This window comes from Vanellus vanellus, assembly GCF_965231255.1.
Source record: "Vanellus vanellus genome assembly, chromosome: 1".
NCBI classification, from domain to species: Eukaryota; Metazoa; Chordata; class Aves; order Charadriiformes; family Charadriidae; genus Vanellus; species Vanellus vanellus.
Window position 1 is genome coordinate 17,299,038 of NC_138905.1, and position 24,117 is coordinate 17,323,154.

At 36.3% G+C, this 24,117-nt stretch overlaps 1 protein-coding gene across 1 annotated transcript in view; it reads left to right on the top strand.

Moving 5' to 3' along the window:
* The window catches only part of CPNE8 (copine 8), a 109,890-nt gene that overhangs the window by 70,730 nt on the left and 15,043 nt on the right, over positions 1-24,117 (top strand). The window contains exons 11-16 of the mRNA XM_082495561.1: positions 1,287-1,362; positions 7,655-7,708; positions 10,628-10,689; positions 20,003-20,049; positions 20,819-21,000; positions 22,695-22,822. Coding sequence (XP_082351687.1) covers positions 1,287-1,362; positions 7,655-7,708; positions 10,628-10,689; positions 20,003-20,049; positions 20,819-21,000; positions 22,695-22,822 — 549 coding nt within the window. The remainder of the gene's footprint in view (positions 1-1,286; positions 1,363-7,654; positions 7,709-10,627; positions 10,690-20,002; positions 20,050-20,818; positions 21,001-22,694; positions 22,823-24,117) is intronic.

Below are 24,117 nucleotides of genomic sequence, written 5' to 3' on the forward strand. Positions count from 1 at the left end.
GCTTAATTTGAAGTGTGCTATATTTCTTAAAAACAAATTTTACAGGTAACAAAGTGTCGTGGTTTGGGAAAAAGAAAATTGGTTCTGTTATACCTCAAACTAGGACATTGAGTCATAAAACTTTGACTTTCTGTTCTAGTTTACCATTGGAGGGAAGGTAAAAAAGTTAGTTTCATAGCTCACCAGATGTGGAGGCAGAGTGCAGAGGAGATAAACCACCTGGTTAGGGAGCAACTGTGAAAACAGGAGACGAGGGGAGTGGGAGTTGGAGCAGCAGTGAGGAAAGTTCAGCTGGGAAGAGTGGAGAATGGGGACAAGTCTTGTGTCTGCTGGGAGTTGTGTAGCCAGCTGTTAGGCATTCACCCCTGCGGTCACTTCCATTCCAGGTACCTGTCTGAGATACGAACCTGCAGTTCAGTCACTTCTGGCATCCCTGTGGTTTCTGTGCCCCAGCTCCCCGACCCCAGCTGCCTTTTCAGTGATGATTCAGCCACTACGCTCCCTTTGGCCACCCTGCTCACTGTGGCTCCTTGGCAGCATGCCATCCCCTGGTTTGGATTTGACAAAGTCCCATGGTTTTCAAAACATGGGTGACAGCACAGGAGTGTTGAATGTAGTCTTGGAGCAGGAATAGAATTTAGAAAGGAGAAGCTTGATAACCACTGCTTTAGTGTTAGGTTAAGATCTACTTTCCAATGGTGTCTAATACCTTAAGCTGAGTAGCCTCAGTGGATTGCTTTTCTCCTCCCAAATGGGAAGACATAGCAGCTGAAATAAGCTTTGGGTCTTCCCCTTAAAAATGCCATTCCGTTACACAAATTCATCGTGCTGGTCTCTTCTGGTTTAAGTTACCCCTTTCACACTCATAATACCTCCCTTTCTCTCACATAGTCTCACACACAGTTCAGAGTCTGTGGTGACAGTGGTCATCCAGTGAGAAAACGGTGATGGTCTTTGGTAGTCCATTTCATTTTTTTCAGATTCTGTAAACTTACATTGGGACCAGATCACTAATTTACAGCCCGGTCCTCATTGTACAGTGAAGTTAAGCAGAAGCCATCAGAAAGATTTAAGCTAATACTTCTCATCTCTAAATTTTTATTACTAATTGAGTGAACACACAATGGAGGGACACATAAGGATTTTCAAGCTAATTATATTTTTTACCATTGCTTCTTTCTTGGGTGTCAGTTCATATTGCTGTGCTTCTTTTTTTCGTAAATAGATGTAATACATGTTTAAACTACTAAGTGCTGTACATGTGATTTGAATTTTTTTTTTAACAGCCATGATTTCATCGGAGAGTTCACAACAAGTTACAGAGAGTTGTCGAGAGGGCAATCTCAATTCAATGTGTATGAGGTAAGTATTGTAAGTATTTACTCACATTCAGGAAATAAATGGGAACGCTTCCACTGTTTTCATGGCAAGCTGGTCAACTCTGCACAATGCTTATCAAAATCACATTTTGGAATTATTTTGCATTTCTCCTTTTACAAAGAAGGACAGAGGATCTAAAAGTCTTGTTTCATAAAAAGATTTAAAGACAAGTACGTATGTGTGCATGTTTATGCATCTGTGACAGGGCACGAAGAGCACTTCAAGCAGCTGGGTTGGTGTGACATAACTTGAAGCAAATAATGGGTTACTCCCAGTTGTGTATCAACAATTTGTCATTTCTTTCTCCTTCTGCCAACTGTTACGTGTGTTGTATGCTATTTTCTTCTGTAGAAAGAGTATCTGGTGATTCCTACATCAGATGCAGTCACATGCTTTTGATTTTAAGTGCAGACTTTAGAATCTCAAGAGTTTTGATGCAGGGCACACAAGTGACAGAGGATTTAGCTTACTTATTGGTAGGGTTTTTCATGTGGTCAGTTACCATCTTTGCTTAAAAATTTGCATCTCATTTCTGGTCTAGAATTCATACATCTTTGAGGTAAAGGGATTGACAGGCAGTTTTCAATTCAGTTACAGTGTTTTATATTGTTAGATGACTTTTAACTGTGGTAAGACCTTATTGTGTATTGTAGGTGAATGCAGACTACTTCCACATTCCCTCTTAGTCTTCTTTCTCTTCTCTTTTCTCCTCAGGGCCCTGTGGCCAAAATTGTGCAGGCGTGTGTATTTCAGATCTAATAAAGCCCCAGTTCAAGACTTCTTTCTTAATTTAGTCCGAGATTATTTGGATTTACAAAAAAGTAAACTTTTTTTCCCCAAGATCAAACTTTACTGAATCTTCAAAATATGCTGTAATTTATTCTTAGAATCAATCAGTGAGTTTGTGTAAACATAAATTGAGATGCACAACCTTGAAGTGTTGTAAAGGGACCCATTTTGGGCATTTTTTTTCTTTTTGGAAAGGTCCTTTTAAAAATTATCCCAGATTTGCGCATAAAAAATTGACTGCGGAAAGAAAAAAAGAAGTGTAAGCATTAAGACTCCTGCATTAAAACTTCATTTTTAAATTAATATCCCAGAAAAATCTCAGTCTGGAATGCAAAAATATATTATGAAATTTCAAAATGTGTTAAATAAGGAGAAGCAACAGGAGGAAAATATGTAAAATGTATTTTGTCACTGAGAAGAAGGGACAATTTACAGACTCTTCCTAAGGAAATACATTACAATCTGCAGTGTTAAACTCCAGTTTATGTTTTTATAGATCCAAGAAATTCAATTTTCAATTTTGATTTTGCATAACAGATGAGCAAGAGGGAGGGAGGGAGAAAGAGGGAGAGAGATGGGTAATAGGCAACTAAGTCTAGTTGCCTGATTGCCCTGTGTTTCCTTTTAACCTTCCTTTTTCACCCAGCACCTAAGCATCTAATTCACCCTTCTGACGATAAGTATTCATGAGGCATTTGCGCAAAACCCCACAGCTGTCTCGTGATACTGATTGGTGGTGGTGTTTGGGAAGAGGCGCTTCGCTTACTTAGAGCAGTGTTACCATAATGAGATACTCCCTGCAAGGGCTTGAATAGCAATTTTCACATGGAAATAATGCATGTATTTCAGGCACCTGTATATTCCCCTGGGTGAAATACATGCCATTGCGTTTTCACATACATATGCATATGTCCAGCCGTTTGTGTTAAAGCTTTTTAGCACCCTCCGTCTCACACATGCTCGTAGAAAAAGCATATGGATTGTGCCAGATACTTTCAGTTTCTCTAAGGTGAAGTGCTGAATCTGTAGGTTTTGCTCTTTAGGTCTTTCATAGTCTGACTTACTGAGATTTGCAAAGAACCTTTTCTGTTTTATTTTTAACTTCACTATTTTGTTGTCTTTCTCAGTCAAACCTGTTCTCATTTTTGCTGTCTTTCATTTCTGGGTACGAGCATTCATACAACACAAGAAAACTACAGTTTGGGCAAGGTACATTCTGTGCTGTATTTATTTTTCTAAGTTGTTTATATACTGGGAATAGAGGAACCTTAGAAGAGTCTGAGTATGAAGTTCATATTCAGTGCTTCAGATCACAGTCATGAACCTAAAGAGCTGTGCATTATAGGTAGACTTTTTTGGTGTGCATTTTTTTTTTTTTAAATTTCCAGACAGTATATCTGTGTGATAACTCTTTGGCAGGTCCTTTATGAAAATAAACTGATTATAAAATATGAGCTCTTTTGTCCCTTTCAGCATTTGTAATTAATATTAAACATGGTATGGTCCAGTTTTTAGTTTAGTTGTGTTTTCCGTTCTTTCACATTGAAGAGGCTATAGTCTGCTCTCTAATGAACTTACAAGATGTTTGTATCAGTTGAGTGATGAACATAACCCAGGAAAATACAGCATCTACCGAAGTGCCTAAGGGAGAGATAGGAAAGGTAACAGTGCATTCTACTAGAAATTGCCTGCATTTTGCCTTGGTTCTTGGAGCCTTGCTCTTTTGGGATAGGCTCTTATCCCCATGCAACAGATTGCTGTCATCTCACCACAGAAAAAATGCCTGTTCCTAGGTCTGATTACTAGCAGAATTATCCTAGTTAAAAGCATTGGAAATGACATTGGAAAATGTCATCATATATAGAGCCCTCCTGCTTTCTAGAAGTTACGGTATCATAAAATGGGTCCTTTTACTGCATCAGCAATTTCAACCCGTGTCTTATATAATGCAGACGAAGTACAGGAACTGAGGGAAAAATAATGCACTTAATATTTTTTTTTCTCCTGTTGTTTTGGAAGTCCCTAAAAGTATTTCTTCTTACTCGTATTCTGGAGCTCCTTCCCAGCTTCTGCATGGGACATTGTGTGTGGTATTTATCTTGGTATTTCTTTAGTGACACTGTCCTTGATCTCCAGTGTTACCAGAAGCCAAGATTTTGATCTTATACCTCCCTCACCACCTTCCCCGGGGGAAAGTAATATCTAAGGCTCTCCAACATCGAAAATCATCATATGTGCCATCCGAAAATACAGGAGTAGCTTTTTCCACGAAATCTCCCTTTAACGTAGTCTTGGTAGTATGAGCATCTCCTCTTTCAAATTAGCAGCTAATTTGCCTTCAAATTATATTGAAGGTAATACAGGCAATTCTATGTGATGCCACTGGGTGACTTCTGGATTCATACAGGCTGTAGTTGCTTTTGGGATGATTCCATGACTAGCTGTCTTGAGGACTGTGGTTCTATTGCCTCTTTGTCCATTCTGGTAGGATTCAGACTCGTGTATGTTTCCAGATTGGTGAAAGTCCTGACCAACCTGTCTGCAAGATCTTCATTGATACAATATTAATACCATGATCAGAACTTCTTTCAGTTCTGCTTCTCCCAAGGGTGATTCAGATGTAAGACAAATCCAGCTAATTAGTCATGGTTATCCCAGTAGACAGTTTAATTTCAAGACCTCTTATGTCCCTCAGAATAATACTTAAGACCTTCTCCTGTGTTTTAGGTATGCTTTTTGAAGGATTTGGGTCAGCTTCTGTATTTGTACCACAAATTCCAGCGTCATGCAGTTTGCATGCATGGTATCTCTCAGAACTGAAATGTGTTTCTTCTTGCTCATGGAAAGATATTCTTGCTAATAATGAGAAGACAAGCCTGTGTGGCTGTAGCCTGCTTTGTTTCTGTATGGTGTGCAGATCTTTGTTGTTCTTTGAGCTACCCTTTAATTGGACTCAGACTACTGCCGTTACACTTCCATATTTTGTAAAATTTCATATTCCTAATATCAAAAATATGATGGTTTAGGCAAGCACTAATGCAAGGTAGAGGAGGGGGGAGCTCCAATTATGTGCTGCACTTTTATTTTAAAGATGAGCAAAGGTGCTGCTGTGCAAAGCGGGACAAAGATAACAAAAAGCCATGTTTGTTTTTTTTTTTTTTCTTATTTAGATCCAAGATAAACCCCAGAATTGCTGTAATTTACAGCAGTTTCCTATGGATAGTGTCACAGCACAGATTACTGTGTGCGGTGAAAATGTCCTCTCCTGTTGTATCACTGACATGACTCCTACCCTACTAGGAATATTCTGTCATAACATCTTAAGTCATTTTGCAGTTTCTTAAATATAGTATCAATATCTTACTCCCAGCAATAGCATACATTTCCTGAGCATCTCGTTTGCCTCCCCACATTACAATCCTCCTTACTTTGATACTGCTTCTACTTGATCGGTCTGTGCAATATCAGAACAAAAGAGACTGGACAAATTCTTTTCTAATTGTTTTACATCTACAAACTGACTCAAGGCATGTAGAGAAATTTGTGTTTGAGTGAGTGTCCCATATTTTCAAATTAGAAACATTGCTATAACAAGCTTTTTTTCAAATGACCTTTTTTCAATAGGTAAGAGTTTATGTAGCTTCCTAGGTTACTGCAGGGGGTGTAAAACTTTCAGAGGCTAAAAAATGTTTTATTTATAAAGTTATCTGAAATTTCAGGAAAAAAATATACTAATTGTAGTATATATGGATTTATAGGAGAGAGACAAGCTGTGATTTAATTCATCTTTGATCCCAAGTAGATGCCATGTTCCCTATAATATTTCACTCCAAGCTCTAGTGCATTTCCTAGCAATTCCTAAGAAGCCAATTGTCAAGTTACCTGAAGCAGAAGATTCAGATGAATCTCATTTTTTGGCATTTAATGACTGCTGGCAAGAAATATGCTGTTAACTCAGACCTGACCACTGGATTCTGGAGAGCTGTGAATGAAGGGCCACAGGGCAGGCAGGCAGTCTGTTACTTTTGTCTTCCTCTTCTGGGCAATCGCCAGCAGGACTCACTTTCTGGCTAAGATTCTGGTTCAACAAGAATTATTTCATTGTGTATAAACCACCATTACACAGATTTAATCCATTGCTCACCAGTCAAGACATTGTTAATAGCAGGGGCAGGGGTTATTTGGGCTTTTTTAAGTGTTTAAAAGGCTTATGTATGTGTAAAGCAGTAAAAGCCTTGATGAATACTTACTGGATAACTGTGTGGCGTACTGGAGAGCAATAAAGAGTCACTCTCATTTAGCCTGTTTGGGAAGACCTCCAATGCTAGTTATCTCTTTCTGCCTTGCGTTTCACATCTGTTCTGTGCTCTGCAAGGAATATGATCTTTAAATGTAATTTCATTTTGGTTGGGGGGAGAGAATTTTTGGAAGACATGTATTACTAGTTTTCCTATTTTCAAGCAAAATTGTTTGAATATTTTATAGCAGTTAAGTGACTAAGATTTCAATTGGGAATGTTTTCATTCCTTGTCATTCTCAGAACATCTGTGAGTAGTTTACAGTAAAATTTGGCAGTAAGCCACAAGGATTTGAGTTTCCTAGTTATATAGGAGATGGTTGATCGACCTAATTAACAAAATAATGTTTTGCTTCCAATTCCATATGCAATTTGAAAAAAGCAAGAGTGCATTTTAATGTGTATGTAACGAAACTGACTGAGGCTTGCCTTTGAACGGGTAGGTATTCAGAAGGGAAAACATTTTTATTGGTGGCCACAGTGAGAAATTTTATAGGTGTGTGTTCAAGACATTCAGGAAAACTTTTTAATACTTTGTAGTCCAGTTCCATGAAGACTCTTGTGTATGGCGAGTGCACTGAGCCCCCACAACTTCTGTACGCCAGTCAGGTTGTGGTCTGTGCCATTTTCATGAAATTACTGACTAGTTTCTATTCTGGCAGAGTGTGATTTGTTCCCCGAATTGCTCTTCCTGTCAGCCAGATCCTGTGATTGCAACAAATAGAGAAACTAGGAGAGGAACAATTCTCATGTTTCTCAGATAATATTGAGGAGAAGATGGAAACAGATTAACTGGAATGTGAAGAGGTGCATTGTGAGATGAAGAAGCGCTGACACAGTACACTGAAACACTGGAATCAGGAATGCAGAAAAATGCAGAATCTTGTGAAAATTCAAAATTTCACTGAGTACTCAGATTTAGTGAATACTCTCACCTCTGTTGCCCCAGTCCCCTATTTGTCAAATACGAATAACAGCACTGGCTTACCTAGCAGGTACCATGAAGATAAATTTACCAGTTTTCAAATATGCATATATCCCAGCATTGCGGTGCATAAGTAAATGGTATGCTGAATAAATTTAGAATCCACTGAAAATAGACTACTTTCTGCACTGAAAGTGTCTTAATGCTTATCTCTATGTTGAATCATAAATCGTATGCTTCAATATTTGTATCTGTGTTTCTAGGTAATAAATCCAAAGAAAAAAGGAAAAAAGAAAAAGTATGTTAATTCTGGAACAGTAAGTAAATATATTTTATGTTACTGGATGCTTTTTTTTTCTCTTGAAACAGAGTGTAGTTGACTTGTAATTTAACAGGATTAGAATAGAACCTTCTGTGAAGGCCACAACAGTAAACTATTTACTATTATACAGCATTTATTTTCATATTTTTTTTATTTGAAGAGTCTGATAAAAGCTGTGTCCAAGTGTGCTGTTAAATTGCCACTGATTTCCAAAATGAGTTATACCAAAATTTCAGTCAAATTCTTGAAATTATTGGACTGAACACTATTAATTTTTATCTGCAACATATCTGCATTTTCAAAAGGCAATTTTCTTTCTAAGTTTAACTGCTGAGTTATCATCAGTAAAAGCTAGTGTGCTAGAGTCAACATTTTTTATTACCAACAGATTTTGGTAAATTTACGTTGAAAGTTTTGTTAGTGTAGTTTGGGATGAGAGTTTAATGTTCTTTTGTTCATATTCCATATTCTGGTTTATGAACCATTTGCTAGCAATGCAAGTAATACTTTCTCAACTTCTGTGTTCTGGTATCCATGATGTTCAAAACATCATTTACAAAAAAATGAAGATAAATGTTGAAGAATTGTATACTGGAAAACCTAATCAGATATAAGATATGTTTTTTGAAAACACATCCAGCATGTGGGTTTTTTTCCACATGAGCAGTTCCACTGAAGTCAGTAGGGCTATTTTCACTCTGAACTGTAGCCTTGAAGGAATGTTTTGTCAATCTCACGTTCTTGTATAAATCTGTTCATCAGTAGGAAAAAAAACCACTTATATTGTACCTCTTCTTTAAGCTGTAAAAAATAGGCAGAAGCAGGTTGTCCATGAAAATTTGCCATACAAGATCTGATTCACTACAGTTTAGTGTATTAAAATAAAGTTCTATTATGCTAAATTAATGAGTCAGAAGCTTACAAAAAGTGATTATTTTATATCAATACTAAAAGTAAACGTACTCAAAATTGTAAGTATGAAATCTGGCTTAGGGTACAGAAGAGCAAAAAATGCATTTACATGTTCAATTTTCCTGTTGATTTAGGTTTAAAATATTTTAACACCTTCACATGTATCTCTGCATTTTAAAGAACATACTTTACTCATGTTTGAACAGACAAAATCAACTGTGTCCTTTGTCTCAAATTACATGGAAATTTCCAATAAACAGTTGTTAGCCATTTTCTTTCCTCTTTCTTTATCTACCAGTGTTCTCTACTGTTGGTTTCGTAATTTCTTGTCTTTGTCAAGTCGTCTTTGCTCCCATTTGCCCTTACTACTTAGTCCTTCAGGCTTCCCTTATGCTTCTCCAAATTGTCACTTTCCTATGTGTTTGTCTGCAGTTTTGTTTTTCTTTTCCCTGTCATTCACCCAAGATATTCTTTATCCCGTAGATTTCTAAATTTTCAAACCAGGCACCAAGACTGTCATTCACACTAATAGGAAGTTGGCTTCTGGAAGACTTTAAGTAAAGTGGATATAGATCATTCACTGCTATCTCACTGCTGCTTTTAAGGACTGTGTACATACAGTAGCCATCTCAATTCATGATTACTTGAGGGGTCATTTTCAATTCAGACAGACAAACTACATACTAAGCAGAAATGTTTCAGAATACATTATTCATTTCAAAGAAAGCAAAGAAGTTAAATTTAAAATTCACTGTGTAAAACTCGGAACATTGGTAGTCATTGGAAGTAAACAACAACTTTTTAAGTTGAGAAAATGAAAACATTTGCCTAAACTGATTAGGAACAAGATGACCAGCTGTAATAACAGATGAACTGTTAAAATTACTGTGTCCAGTGGGAAAATGCATAGAAATTTCATCTTATATGCAAAAATATGCTACTGATAGTCTGGTAGAACTTTGTTAAGGTCTTCTGTTCTCAACTAGAAGGGTAATTTGGTGGTTTTAAACTTTGCAAGTCACTAAGAATCACAGAGAACCTGTGACAAAGGAAGTAGGATGGAAGACAGAATTACTACCTGTAATCTCATTCTTAGTCCAAGTTTACAACATAGGAATATTTTAAATTTTTATATTTTGTTGCAGTTGGAGGAAAATCAAAATTTTGTGACAAACTTCCATTCCCTTTTTATTCCTTGTATCATTATCAGTGAATTTGCTTTGAGTAATTACTTAAGCAGTGTTCACTAACTGCCTGATGTGCAGAGTTTTGTGTCACTTTGTAAATAAAACAAAAATAATTGGGATTGAATTCTTTCCTTCATAAGTGTTGTGCTGTATACGAACATCTTAAATGCTGGATCTTTTACACTTGAGTTTGTATTTCTGTGACTTGAGTGCTGGAAATGCCAGTAACACCATTAGACCACTGTCTTAGACCTATATAATTTCTGAATGAAAAAGCTGGGACTGAAGAAATTTCTTATCTTTGCATTTTTATACATTCCACTTTATTTTTTTTATATTTCATATATATGTATAATTTATTAGATTTTTGCATTCTTGGATTGCATCAATACTCAATACCACTTTTAATGTGAGATAAGAAATAATTGTAATGGACTTATTTAAACAGTGTTGAAGTAGTCATAGAATAAATGCATTATTATCTAGCCTGTCTGGCCTCTAATATTGATCCGTAGATGTAGTGCACAGTAATCAGAAGACATGCATGTGGTAGCCTGTCCTGGAATACAGTCTTCCATCCCTTACCTTTTGCTTTTAACCAAAAGTAGTTGTAGTAGACTTACAAATTTGTCTCTTCCCTTTCAAGAACTGGCTATTGAAATGGTTTCTTTTTTTTTTTTTATCTTCTTTTTTTCCTCTAATGCTGTAGGAAATTATGTCTTAAGGATAGAGCTCCAAAAACATTGTGCTTATGTCTCTACTTGTTCAACTGGGAAATGACAATTCATGTCTGACTCTCTTTTATTTGCTTTCAGGTAACATTGCTTTCCTTCCTAATTGAAACAGAAGTTTCATTCCTTGACTATATTAAAGGCGGGTATGTGATTGGCAACAAACCTTTCTTGTTTTCACAATCTCATTGTAATTCACTAATGATTTCTATATGTACTTTGCATATGATGACTCTAAGTAGTATCTATAAAGAGCCGTATTGTTTCCTTATTTTAGAGTCTGTATTTTCCTACATAAAACCTGCAGATAGTTACTGACGTAAGTTATGGAACTTTGCTTATGATGTTGGAATTGGTGTTAGTACTAAAACACTGAGATTGAGTAGTAACCTCTGATCAGCCAGTGAAAATTGGATTAACCAAAGAGGAATTATCTATATTCTATTAAACTAGTAAAATGCTGGTTTATTTCTTCTGATTACACTGACCTTTGGTGTATTTAATATTGGCATTTATTTAGACCCTTTCCCCTTCAAAGGCATTTTTTCAATACTAATTATGTAAAATTTATAACACATTCAATTTCTCATTTATCGTCATTTTCCCAAAACAGAAGTAGAGACAGAAGCATCAAACTGCTTACCCTAGAACATGCCTGGAGATGGGATCAAATCTCAGAAATTCCTGGATCTTAACTCCCTGCTGGAACACAATTCTTCTCTAAGATAAACGGAAATACTTTGTTATGCATTCCTAGGCACTTAGTGTGGATTTTTAAGGGATACAGTCTGAATATTCATTCCACATTTATTTTAGAGCATTGATTACCTGTGAAGAAAAAGGTTACTTTTTTTGTGCCAGTCTTCAACCAGGCTTCAGCTGAAATAAAAAAGAAGTCTGTGTTGTGTTTTGGCAGTAGCATTATAAGGCTTTTTCTTTGTTCCCAACAGTGGTAATCCTACAGACGAGAATGTGCTTAAGGTTTATTCCTAACACATTCATCATTAAAGTTTATTAAGTTAAAGTGATGCCCCCAATCACAATTGTTAGCTACAGAGAAACTGTCAGTAAGCTATTTCGACTGCTGTTGCGTTCGAGGTTTTGAAAAACCGCAACCTGAGATTGTACTCCGTACTGAAGTGATAACTTGCAGAGGGAGCGAATCATTGTTAAAATGTACTCCAAACTGTTGGTCTTAACCCGTGGGCTTCTGCAGAGTGTAATTTTTTTCTGTCTCAAGGACTAACAGCTTGATGTTTTGATGTTTCAGTTCTCCCAAATAGTTAAATTTTAAAGTTAGAAAATCCAAATTCACTGCTGTTCAATCTCCATCCGAGAAAGTAAATATTTTCACTAAGGGTGAATTCAGTCTGTTGTGTATCTCAAAACACTGTCTCTTTTGGCTCATTAAGATTAAACATGACAAGAATATTTTATGCATAGTACTTAAAAATGGGAATGCTTAATTAGGGTTTTTAATATGGATGTAGCCATATTCTCTTTAAAATTTTTATTCAGTATCTTCGGAGAAATTTGTGATTTGATTTGCTCATTTGCTTGCTCTTTGGTAGCTGAACGTATTTTCTCATTTGGATAGGATGCAGATCCTCTGCAACATTTCAGATTTGATTGTTTGGTATTACAGTGTTCTAATGGGAAGGCAAAACCACAGATCCGTGTCAGGCCCAGTGACTGCCAGGCAGGCCCATGGTGGACGAGGCAGGGAGGTCAAGCCAGGAGGTCAGTCTATGGGTCAGGATCTGGATTAATGGAGGCCATGGCTAGGTATGGGCTTGGCGGAGCTGGAGACCCGCACTCCTCTGAGTAGTAGCTCAGGCAGAGACTGAAGGCTGAGCTGAAATGGAGCTCCTGAACCAATGGAGGGTGGGGCGTGTGGTGGAGGGCCGAGGTGAGTCTGTTTGGGGCCATTAAAAGGCTTTTTAGTACACTCTAAAAAGTGGACCCCTGAGTGTACACTTTGTTCTAGGATGCTTCTCGACTGCAAACTATCGGTTCTTCTAGAATTGCTATCCTTACCTCCAGTTCCATTCAGTTAACTGGAAACACTGCTGCTGGAATACTTCTTGTCTATGTTTGCACTCTGGATCCTACAGTTTCTCCTCAGAGAGGGTTTAATTCAGTTGTTGACAGCATTAGCATGTGTTACAGTTTAGCAAAGGTAAAACTTCCTAATATACGTCAGGCATGCTGTCAAGGTACTACTGCATATTTAACATCTGAAGAGTGTGTTGATTATATACTATAAAATTCTATCAGTGCATTTGCTTGACAAGCTGTTTCTGAGGCACCTAGATTGCCATGGTTAGGAAACCAGTTATTTCTATGTTTCTGAGTTCATTTCCAATGATCCGTACAGCTTGTTGTGCCTGGTTTGACTGTGAGCAACAGATAGACAGCTACTTGAGATAACAGAGAAGTACTTGGAGCATCGAGGTTCTGGATGTGAATTCTGTATGAACAGTCATGGTCCATCTGTAATGGAGCCCTTCTGATTTGTGCAAGTTTTCTGTTTTCAGTAGAGAATCCTAGAGTTTGAGAGAAACAGGTTACTTTTATTAGAACTGCTGTTGCCTTCCTCAGGATCATTCCTGTTGTGGACTTTAACAGAAGTAGAAAATGGCCATCCACTCATCTTTGCCAAAAGTTTGTATTGAATGAAGTATCTGTATATACAAATGCATGAAGGTCTAGTGTAGCTGTGTGTTCTTTAAAGTGTGTTGTACATATATGCCACAACCATCTTATTCCCCATTCATTCAAGATTCATCTCTACAAAAAAAGTGCGTATAAGGAACTGAGGAATTAAATTTTTTATCTAAATTTGGAAAGAAAAGAATATAGTGGGTGGATATGTAATCTCTTTAGGGTGGTTTATCACGTTTTTCACTGAGATGTAACAATATAACTTAATAAACCTAATTAAACCTAAGACAATATAAACCTAAGACAAATAATAGAAATTTTGAATACAAACAGTGCTTTGTTGTTCTTACTGGTATTTTCTATATATCTCTATAACTGCAAGTCAAAGAAGACTTGTGATATTAATAATTACTGCTTAAGCTTTTTTCCTCTTTTATATAAATAGAATATAAATCAGTAGAATGCTCTGTGCTTAAAAGTAATACTTCCCGTTTAATTATTTTATACAGAAACGTGTTTAGTGGTTCAAACAGTTATTTTTATGTACATGCCAGTGAAAACTGTAGAAGTACTTGGATAAAAAGTTACCTTTCTTTCTGCGGCCTCTATACAGTTTTGTAAACATGACCAGGAGGCTGAGACTCAGAGTCATTTTCTTGGCTTCTGTCTGCCTTTGTTCATCTCATTTAATGCTACTACATATCAGTTGCAGTCCAGTTGACAGATTTTGAAGGAAGGGGAAAGAGAAGATTTTGTCATTAATCAGTCTGTTTTCCCATCAAGTATGTCCTCCAAAATTGCTTTTTTAGTTCCCTGTTTTTTTTCCATTTAGTTAGGCAAGGGAAAGAAAACACTGATTCTGCAGTAGGCACAATATTGGCTCTTTCATAAATGGATGTTTATGAAATACTTCATGTTCAGAACTTTCATTGTAATTGATTTGAGGTGTCTAGAACTAATGCTGATTTAATGGAAATCTTGACAGCTTTAACCACGACAAATTGGGATTACAGTATTGATTTCATTTATGTTTTGAGTCTGCATCTGTTTAATTGGGATATTCCATTATAAGTATCATCAATATGACTGTTGTTTTTTTTAAAGAGCTTTGACGAATTATATAGAAGTTTGTCCATAAACTCTTAATTTCGTTTTACTATGTAACACTGGATTTTATAGCAGTATGGCAGGAAAGAGGTGGATGTCTCTTTCGCATCTAAATATTGCATCAAATGGTGCCATCTTAGTAGCTGACTTTTCCTTACTTCTTGATATTTAAACACATATTTTGCCATACTGACCTTCCCACATTTTAAATAGGTACATTGAAAATGAATGTTTATTTCAAAATCAGATTTCTCCTGCCACTTACCAATTAATAACATATTCCTATCAAAACACCTCCAAATGTATGAATAAGCTCAGGAATGTAAGGGATATGGCCTTGAAGAGGAATGCAATTGAAATTATCCTGGTTTACAGGAATGAATGTCAGACAGATAGTTTATAGTCTGCTCTGTTTTTGTCTGGAAGAGAGACCAGGAGCCAAAAGGCTGCAAGACTTAGTGGACAGAAAGGATATTTCTGTGCAGAAGCTTCTTAATTAGAATAGGGAGAGAGCTAACAAGTTACTGTAGGCATTTGTAAATCACTAAAATTCAGGAGCTGAGTCCTTTTGTAACTCAAAAATATTAAGTCATCTCTTCTGTCTGCAATTAGTGGAAGATAATAGGAAATATTTTCCTCCCATCATGTTTAAAGCCTTACCTTCATACAGGTTTTTGGAAATGAACACCCACACGTTGTTTGGGTTCTAAGGGCTTTGGACGTACATTTTAAACTGAATTGTATTGAATCATTGATGGTCAAAATGGAAATTTAGAACTCCTTTCATGACAGCTAACCAGTACACCATAATGTAATGGCATGCATGTTTGATGTTTGGAGGAGACCTGGTGCGAGATACAGTTATGAAGCAAGGGCTGCCATAGCTACATATTTTGGAGGCTTTACCATATCTTTCTTGTATCCTTGGTGAATATTAAGGAGTAATAAGACTATATAAGAGGAAGACCTTGTAGAGCCTTTATCAGAAAAATCTTTTTTATGTTGATACGACATTTGGCCAAACAAGCATCTGCAAAGGGGAAATTATAAAATAACTGTCACTGGGGACTTAAATGCCATGGAGAGGATACAGCCTCTTGGTAGCGTTAGTTACTCCATTAGCTCCGCTGTAGAGTTCTGCGCCGTAAGTTGTCCTCAAACCTTCAACAGCTCCCCCCTGCTAACAGACCAGCTGGTTGTCACTCCAAAGCCACGGGAGAAAATTCATATTTCCTTCCAATGTACTGTTTAAAAAACCCTAATCATTACAAATGTTATCAAGCCAGTCAAAAGCTACATCCAGGCTTAGGTTGTTGCCTTATGTATACCAGTGCTGATAGAGCTCTTACTAAAAGATAATAGGTTTCACCTTGCTCTCCCAAAGAAATAAAGAAAATGGCTGTTCTGTGGTTGTGAGGTGAAGATTACTGTTCCTTTTAAGATACTTTCTTCATTTCTCATGGTAGTATAGGGTGAAATTACCTGTCCAGGTATCAAATCGATCATGTCTTTCTATACCAACTAAATTCTGGCATAGTAGTGTGTATCCTGTGCTTGGATAGGCTACCTGAGTTCTCCCTTGGGACAGGACATTGAGCAGCTCAGCCTGCCTAGCCTGGTGGCAATGTTTTAGCGGCTTTTGTGCAAAGCCTCATGACCTTGCAACATCACTGATCACTTTTGATGTAGCTCCTTGGAGTACTATACAGCTGGAAAAGCAGGGACACAGCCTTAACCAAAGAATTTCCGTATCAGAAACAGTAAGTTTATTTGTCTTGATGTGTGCTAAAATTTGCATTATTTAATCAGGCCTCTAAATGTGTCTCAAAGACTTCAATTTTGTGTGCTTTTCTAAATTTGGAGTGTCCTTATTCTGATTTAATGATTTTTCAAATAATGTCGCTTACACAAAATACAGTAATCAACAGTCTTATTGAAAAAAAAATGTTCTTGTTGATGAACATTAATATGTTAATTGTAACAGTAATCTATTAACATGTACTTGATACAACCTAAGAATTAGTCTCTTAAAAGGAAATAAAACATAGTAGAAATTAAAAGCAGGACAGTGGACTTTCAGATATATTCATTACATTTAATTTGGTTCTAGAATAACATGTGTTGCCATGAAAACACTTCTTAAAATGTCATCCAGAGTAATTTCCCAGTGATCCCATTTGGCTTCCAAAGTAGTTGTATCTCATGTTTTCATGACACAGCTTTTAAATTAGCCTTCCTGGATTAATGTTTTAGTTATGGCTGGTTAATTTTTTCAGTCCTCATGACACAGTAGAGAAATTAATAGCTTTTCTTAATAATCTTCCACAAAAAATACACATGTTCACAGTATTACAGCTGATTTTGAAAATATTTTCTCCAGCGGTGCTAATTTGAAGTTGAATTCTTCATTTGAAAGACCCAGTTTTTTGTTCAAAAAGGGTTTAATTACATTTTGATAATTTTGACAAGGGTTGACCTTTATTTTGTACCTTTCTGCACTTTATTATTCCTTTCCTCAGAGGCCACGGGTGCCTTGTGTAACTTAGGCTTCTATGTCTCTTTTCCATGAGATTGTATTCTCAGAGGGATGTTTCTGATATAGAATCATAGAATCATAGAATGATTTTTGTTGGAAGAGACCTTTAGAATCATCGAGTCCCACCATTAACCTAACACTGCCAAGTCCACCACTAAACCATGTCCCTAAGCACCACATCTACACGTCTTTTAAATACCTGCAAAGATTAAGACTCCCCCAGTTCCCTGGGCAGCCTGTTCCAATGCTTGATAACCCTTTCTGTGAAGAAATTTTTCCTAATATCCAATCTAAACCTCCCCTGGCACAACTTGAGGCGGTTTCCTCTCATCCTGTAACTTGTTACCTGGGAGAAGAGACCGACCCCCACCTCAGTACAACCTCCTTTCAGGTAGTTGTAGAGAGTGATAAGGTCTCCCCTCAGCCTCTGGTTCTCCATACATATGTTCTATGATATATGAAACAAAATGGTCATTGACAACACAGGGTGATCACAGTGCAGGTTTGCCCTAACAGAGTTTATTCTAGCTTTCCTTGTTCTCTGTAAGACATGAATGACATTCTCTGTGGTCACGAGTCCATAATAGAAAGTGACAGTTGCATGAAGAGTGGGATCCAGTTTCCTGAACTATATAGGCATTTGATGCCATTTTAGACTCCCCAAAATTTCCATGGTGTAGTAAGTACCCTAGGGCCTCTAAAATAACATTAGGAACCTATATTTAGGAAACTGAAATCTAATCTGTGTATAGTTATCCATGAATTGTTGAAATCAAGTAACTGATTTAAGTTCTTGCTTGGTTTTGTATAGCAATATCATCCAAATGTACATCCAGATGGAAACGAATTCTAGAAATGTAGACATCTGTTTTGGTCTTGTTTTATATCATGATTTATACAGTTGTCGAATTGGCAGATACTGTAATATGCGTACTCTTCTGCTTGGACAAAAATCAGAGTCCAGATTACAGTGGACTGTAAATGGGAGAGAGAGTTTTTCTAGTTTGCTACATGGGTTTCTGTCATCTGGAGCAGTATGCATTTAATGCAGATACACCATTTTGAGGAATAATCCAGAAACTGATGCTGTCAGTCATTACCTGTAGTCAAATGAAAATTGACTTTGTTCTTTTTGCCATTTGATTTGGTTTAATATTTTTTCTTCTACTTTTGTTAGCCATTTTCCTTTTTAATCTTCTTTTTACTGTACTTTCTCTTGTTTCTGTCTTGAATTCAGAATCCCTGAAACTATTTCTTCTTACCAAGTGGATCAAAATAGCTGATCCAGGAAATGAGTTTACAAATAAGTTTTGCTGTTCTTATGCAGAGGAAAAGCTGTTTGATTTTTTTTTTTTTCACAGTAACACATTCTTCAGTACGCTGAAGAATTTCTGTACTTGATGTTCCCAACATGTAATGCTTGGAGGAGTCTTGTTTTACTCTTCAAACATTACACCACACCAAAGTCCTTAAATTTTAAGTATGGGGAGGTTATAGTGCAGAAGCAGTTTTGCTTTGCAGTGCCAATAAGGACTCTAAACCTAAATCTAGAAATGGGATTGTATTAGGCTTTTGGTGTTGTTGTTTTTCCTAACCTGTTCTTATCTGAGAAAGTCAATTTTTCTGTGCACTATTGTGATGGTGGTAGAAAACTAGTTGACATGCACTTCTTAGGATCTTTATTTTTACAACTAACTGACAGTGCAGAAGGACATTGTGATTAAGAGGCCACAGGGCCTGACATTTGGGTACTGATCAAAAAAAATCTGGCTTGTCATGCCATTAAAACTTTTTTTGGTGAAACTGCATAAAGCAGAATGCAGAAGTATTGGCAGAAAACTTCTCTTATAAAGCTCAGGTCTCTGAACTTTTCAGAGAATGCAGCAGCTTTCACTGTTTGTGTTTTTTTGTTGAAGTCCATATTGAGGCCACAGCATTTTTGGACGTATTCTGGGTTGACCATGTTCCAAGAACTTTTCTTGATACTGTGGACATTGGTTGGCGTTTGCCACTTTATGGAGACCGAGTCCACCAGTAACCTAGATCAGTTTGTGTAAGCCTTGATCAGTATGATAAAATGATTCCATGTGATTTTTTTTATATATCCAGCTTTTTATGAAATGAATAGTATTTTCTCGAGGCATGTCAGGTTATTTGAGCAGAAAAACCACAACTGCAAGGCCAGGTGTCAGATTGTTGATATTTAATCTAAATGTGCATGCGTTAAATCTGTTCAGTAACTTTCAAAGAGCTTTAATCTTTGCTAATTTGATCATTAAGTTCATAGTCACACACACTGAGAGGCAGGTATTTGAAGGAAAATATAAAAGACTCAATCTGAGTAAAAAGTCAATTTTCAAATTCATACAAACTCTTTTTCCTGATAGAGTCTTACTAGCTGAGAGGTTACCTCCAGAACAACAGTATTTTGTCCTGAAGGAAGCTGCAGAACAGAACTGTGTTTAATTGGATTGTCACTCAGTAAAAGTCTGTTAATGATTAATTTTTCTGACAATAAGTCTGTGCTTACAACTGATCCATGCAGGATAATGGCTTTATTTAGCTACTGCTCCAAATACAGATCTTTATATTCCTGCTTCCAGATTTTAATTTTGTCTTCCAAGAATTACCTTGATATGCTCACTCAGAGTATTGACTATGTTCACATGAAAGAAATCCACTGCCAAAAACTATTATATCCTATCCAAAGATTTTATGCACGGCATGACTTCAAACACATTCTGATTGAAGACACAGTTTTAGTGTTAAGAAAAGGAGCAGATTAGTAAAAGCTACTTCCCTTGTCAAAGTCTTCCACGACTAGGGATAAAATATGTCCAAGGAAAAATTAGTATTACTGTTGAAAAAGAATTAATAAAGTTTGTGGTTGTTAATAAACTTATTAATGATTTAGGATTTTTCATAAACGATGAAAAAAGGAAGGATGGAGTAAAGTAACTTGTTTCAGTGTGTTAATAAAATAGCGTTGTGTAGCTCTTGGCTGGAACCTTATAAATGGTATTTTCAGTGATTTCCTGTATTAGAAAGTCAAGTGTCCTACAGTTTGTCCACAAATAATGTTATCATCTGTTGTTTATTTTTCCATATAATAGTAAAACTATTAATAAGATTTGTATTTGCTTTTTCTACAGAACCCAAATCAATTTCACAGTAGCTATTGATTTCACAGCCTCAAATGGTAAGAATAAAAATAAACATCTTGTGTATGTATGTACTATGTTCAGCTTTAAGTGTACATATGTGTGGGTATATATCTACATCAGTATTCTGCTTAACTTCGTTGTATTAATGGTTATCTGTATGCCTGGCATCACCTGGAATCAGGATTCCATTGTGCTGAGTAACATACTAGAGGCCAATTGCTGTCCAGAAAAGCAGTGCAAACAAAACAGATAAAAATTGAAAAAGCTACTTATAAAGTTGAATAAGTAGGAGCAGTTTGCAAATATTTATATATTTTCTGAATTTTTTTTTCTGTTGTTTCTTTATTATTGCTGGGGGAAAACTGGCTAACTTAGAATACCCCATTGAGAGGGGTAAAAGAAAGAAATTTCAGGTGGAGTGAGGCTGAAGTGGGGTGAAGCAGACTTAAGTTTTGATCCTCCTCCAAAGCTGCTTTCAGAATGTCATAATACTTTTTTAAATTTCATCTTAAAAGTGTACATCATATTATAAAATGGCACAAATTTAGAAGTCTAATCACAGTTTCTTGCTGCCCTTTCAATGCTGAAGAAGTTTACAGCTACTACTGTTAACCTATTGAAAATATATTCAGAACATGACATTTTTACCTGATACAACCACAAGTATGTATATAGGAAATAAGTTCATTTTCTTTTCATGATCTTTTCTTTTCAATTTCTGCTTTCTTAGATTTCTATCATTTTTAAGATTGAAAATGTTGAAGCAATTCTGTTTTAAAGTAAATCTGATTCTTGCTTCAACAGGTAACCCTTCACAGCCTACTTCACTGCACTACATGAATCCCTATCAGCTGAATGCTTATGGCATGGCACTGAAAGCAGTAGGTGAAATAATTCAAGACTATGATAGCGATAAAATGTTCCCAGCTCTAGGTTTTGGAGCTAGACTGCCTCCAGATGGAAGAGTATCACATGAATTTGCACTGGTAAGTAAATATTTATATATTGTTTGAATTTCTTTACTGCAACAAAATTTTGGGAGTTAAGGTTGCAGTCTTAAGCAATTACTGGACAAGTGAAAAACAGAGAATGTGCTAATTCTTCTGTCTAAAAGACTGTTTAAAAATTTTTCATCATAGTGAAGTTACTGAGAGAAATCCAGAGTCAAGAAGTCCCTGTAAGCCAAAAATAGTAATAAAGAAAAGTAATCATCTTTAACCTCAGTCGTAGCAGCATGAGAAACAGGTGCTTTTACAGGCTGCTAGTTTAGAGGCACAGAGATAACTAAGTGGACTATAAGCCGAGGCGTCAAGAACAAATCTGAGACTGGTCCATGTGCCAGTTAAATTACAAACCTTAAATCTAACAGGATTTGCCAGAAAGGTTGATGTGTTATAACTGATGCTTGTGATTAGTGTGGATGTCCATCTACCTGCTTATTTTGAGTTTTTTGTTACTCTCTGAGGAGGATAAAGTTGTCAGAATTACAGCAAGTGTAGGTATATTGGGCGAGTTTTAATTAGATAGCAACAAAGACATGGCAGAAGACTGGTGATTGTAGATGTGTATTTCTTCTGTCAGCCTGTGCTAGAAAACAATGCCCTGTGTCTTATCTCAAGGAAAGGTTTTCCACATGGATAGTGATTTAAAACAGGTGCAGATATTCATTTGAATCGCAGACTTTCTTTGGACTTTTGTGTAGCAAGTTCAAATATATTGATACATATAATCTTAAGGCTTATTCCAGCAGACTTATTCCTGGCTACTTTCAATTTTAAAAGTTGTTTCTAAAATTAATTCAGTTAATTCACGAGGCATTGCGGTGCTTTTACGGATTAAAAAAACAGTCATATATAGGTGTCTCCCATTTAATGCTAAACGGTGTTTATGTTCTAGATCAATTCCATGAAAAATCCACTTTGCTTCTCTAGATTCTCAGAATGAGATACTGGCACATTAAGCCAAGGAGTTGGTGGCACATGAAGGAAGCTAGGTGATTTGGAACGTTTTGAAGCCTTACATGAATCATTTGTCTGGCCTGACGTGGGGCATTAATCTGGGATTTAATTTATATGTTTGTATTCTTATCTGGAAATATGTATCTTCATTACATTATTGTTCCCAAAGAATAAGTTCCTTTCTTCATCTGTTTATACCAGGTTGAAAATCAGTTTTCCAATGCAGAAACATTATACCAAAGCAATGAAGAGTTTATAGTTTACCTTATACTCACATTGTGTATGAACATCAGGATCTGGCAGCCATTTATTTTTTTCACATTTTTGAAATAAGAAATCATTGAGCCAGAACTGTGCTCCTAAACATGATTCCAATTTTACATCTGCCATGTAATTCATACTTTAAATCCACATGGGGAAATGCCTATTACTGTTGCATGTAAGAAAGACTGTTTAAATTTCACTTAAGATGGTATTTATGTCTAGAAACCAGTTCCAGTGATTCAGACTGCATATAACATGAGGCTGCTCCTTCCCCAGGCAGTTAACACTCACAACCAGCCATAGCACTTACATTAGGCATTTGTAGTATCTCTCTGACTAGATCCTAGAATGCTTAGGTCTTTGCCATTTAAAAATGTACACTGGGTAGCATTCACTAACCTACATTATTTTTGCTTCATAATTACTTTTAGTGATTAATCATCTCTTATTTTCATTAGAATGGAAACCCTCAAAATCCATACTGCCATGGAATTGATGGTGTAATGGAGGCATATTACAGGAGTCTAAAATCTGTACAGCTTTATGGACCAACAAACTTTGCCCCTGTAATTAATCATGTAGCCAGGTAAGCATCATAATGGGTGCTTTGCAGAAACTTCTTGTCAGTACAACTGTCACATGTAAAAGGAACAGTTACATGATGCTAAACATTGACAAAACGTATTTACAGTTGTTTTGTTTATTCAGTGTAATGTGATTAACTCGTACCTTTGAGTTTGTTGGAAGTCCATGTGCTAGTATTATGCAGAATTTCATCACTGTTTAAAATAAATACAAGTGATCCAGTTGATCCACCCTGTGTTAAAATCTTAGGAGAAATCATAAAGAAAATTTTTGTGAGATCACTCTGTCAGGTTCCTTTTTTGTCCTTTGGAGCACAGAATTTTTGCTTCACAGAAAAGACATAAATCTATCAAAAATTTATAAAATGCAATTTTTTTAATGTATATGTAGTTCCTCTAATCTCAAAATGTCCAAGACGCCAACAAAATTTTCCAGGGTGCTCTGTGGCTACAATTCCCAGCTGGTAGTGGTACTGTTAAGGCAATAGTACAGCAGCCACTGCTGGGGAGCCACAGTACTGTGTTATGCAACACCTCATCTAACTTCCCAAAGTAAAATCCGTCTTGTGTTTGTAGAACTTTCTTAAGAAGGATAATGTTGCCTTATTTTGACAGACAAGATCTTGACTTACAGTATTGTTCCATGTGTTGGTATAGAAAAAGTGATATGGCTCAGGTAATTTGGCTGAGTAACTACCTGAACAGATTTTATTTTATTTATAGATACAGAGAAAGAACTAATGTTTGTAAAATAAATCAGTAGGGATGTGTAAATCATTGTACTGTTAATGTTTTATTTATGAGCTTGCAAAATAATTAATTGTTGTAGCGAGAAATCTGCATTTACTCTCTGTTCTTGCTGTTGTTAGTTCTACAGTCCAATGAAAAATAATTTGCAAATTTTATGGTGCAAAGAATTTTCTCTGCACCCCAGCATGGCTTGATAGTGGATTTCAGTTATTTATCATTAGGATTAGTTGTTCCATCTTCGAATCATACCATTCAAATTCTGTACGTGTGTGTTTCGTTGCTTGTCTTTAGAAACTAGCTGTCTCCTTTTAATCTTCCCTTTGACAGGGTCTCTCCAGTAGCAGTTTTCAGACTGTGAGGAAATAACTGATCCTTTTGACAGCTGAATTCCATGAATGTGGCATTCGATGTCTGCATTAGCCATGTGAACTAGAAGTTTAACCTATTGACTTTTCTGCCTCTTTCTTCTTCTTTAGAATTATCATGTCAGCTGAGCTGGCTGGTTCAGAAGCCTCCTGTTCACTGCAAAAATTAACATTCATGGTCT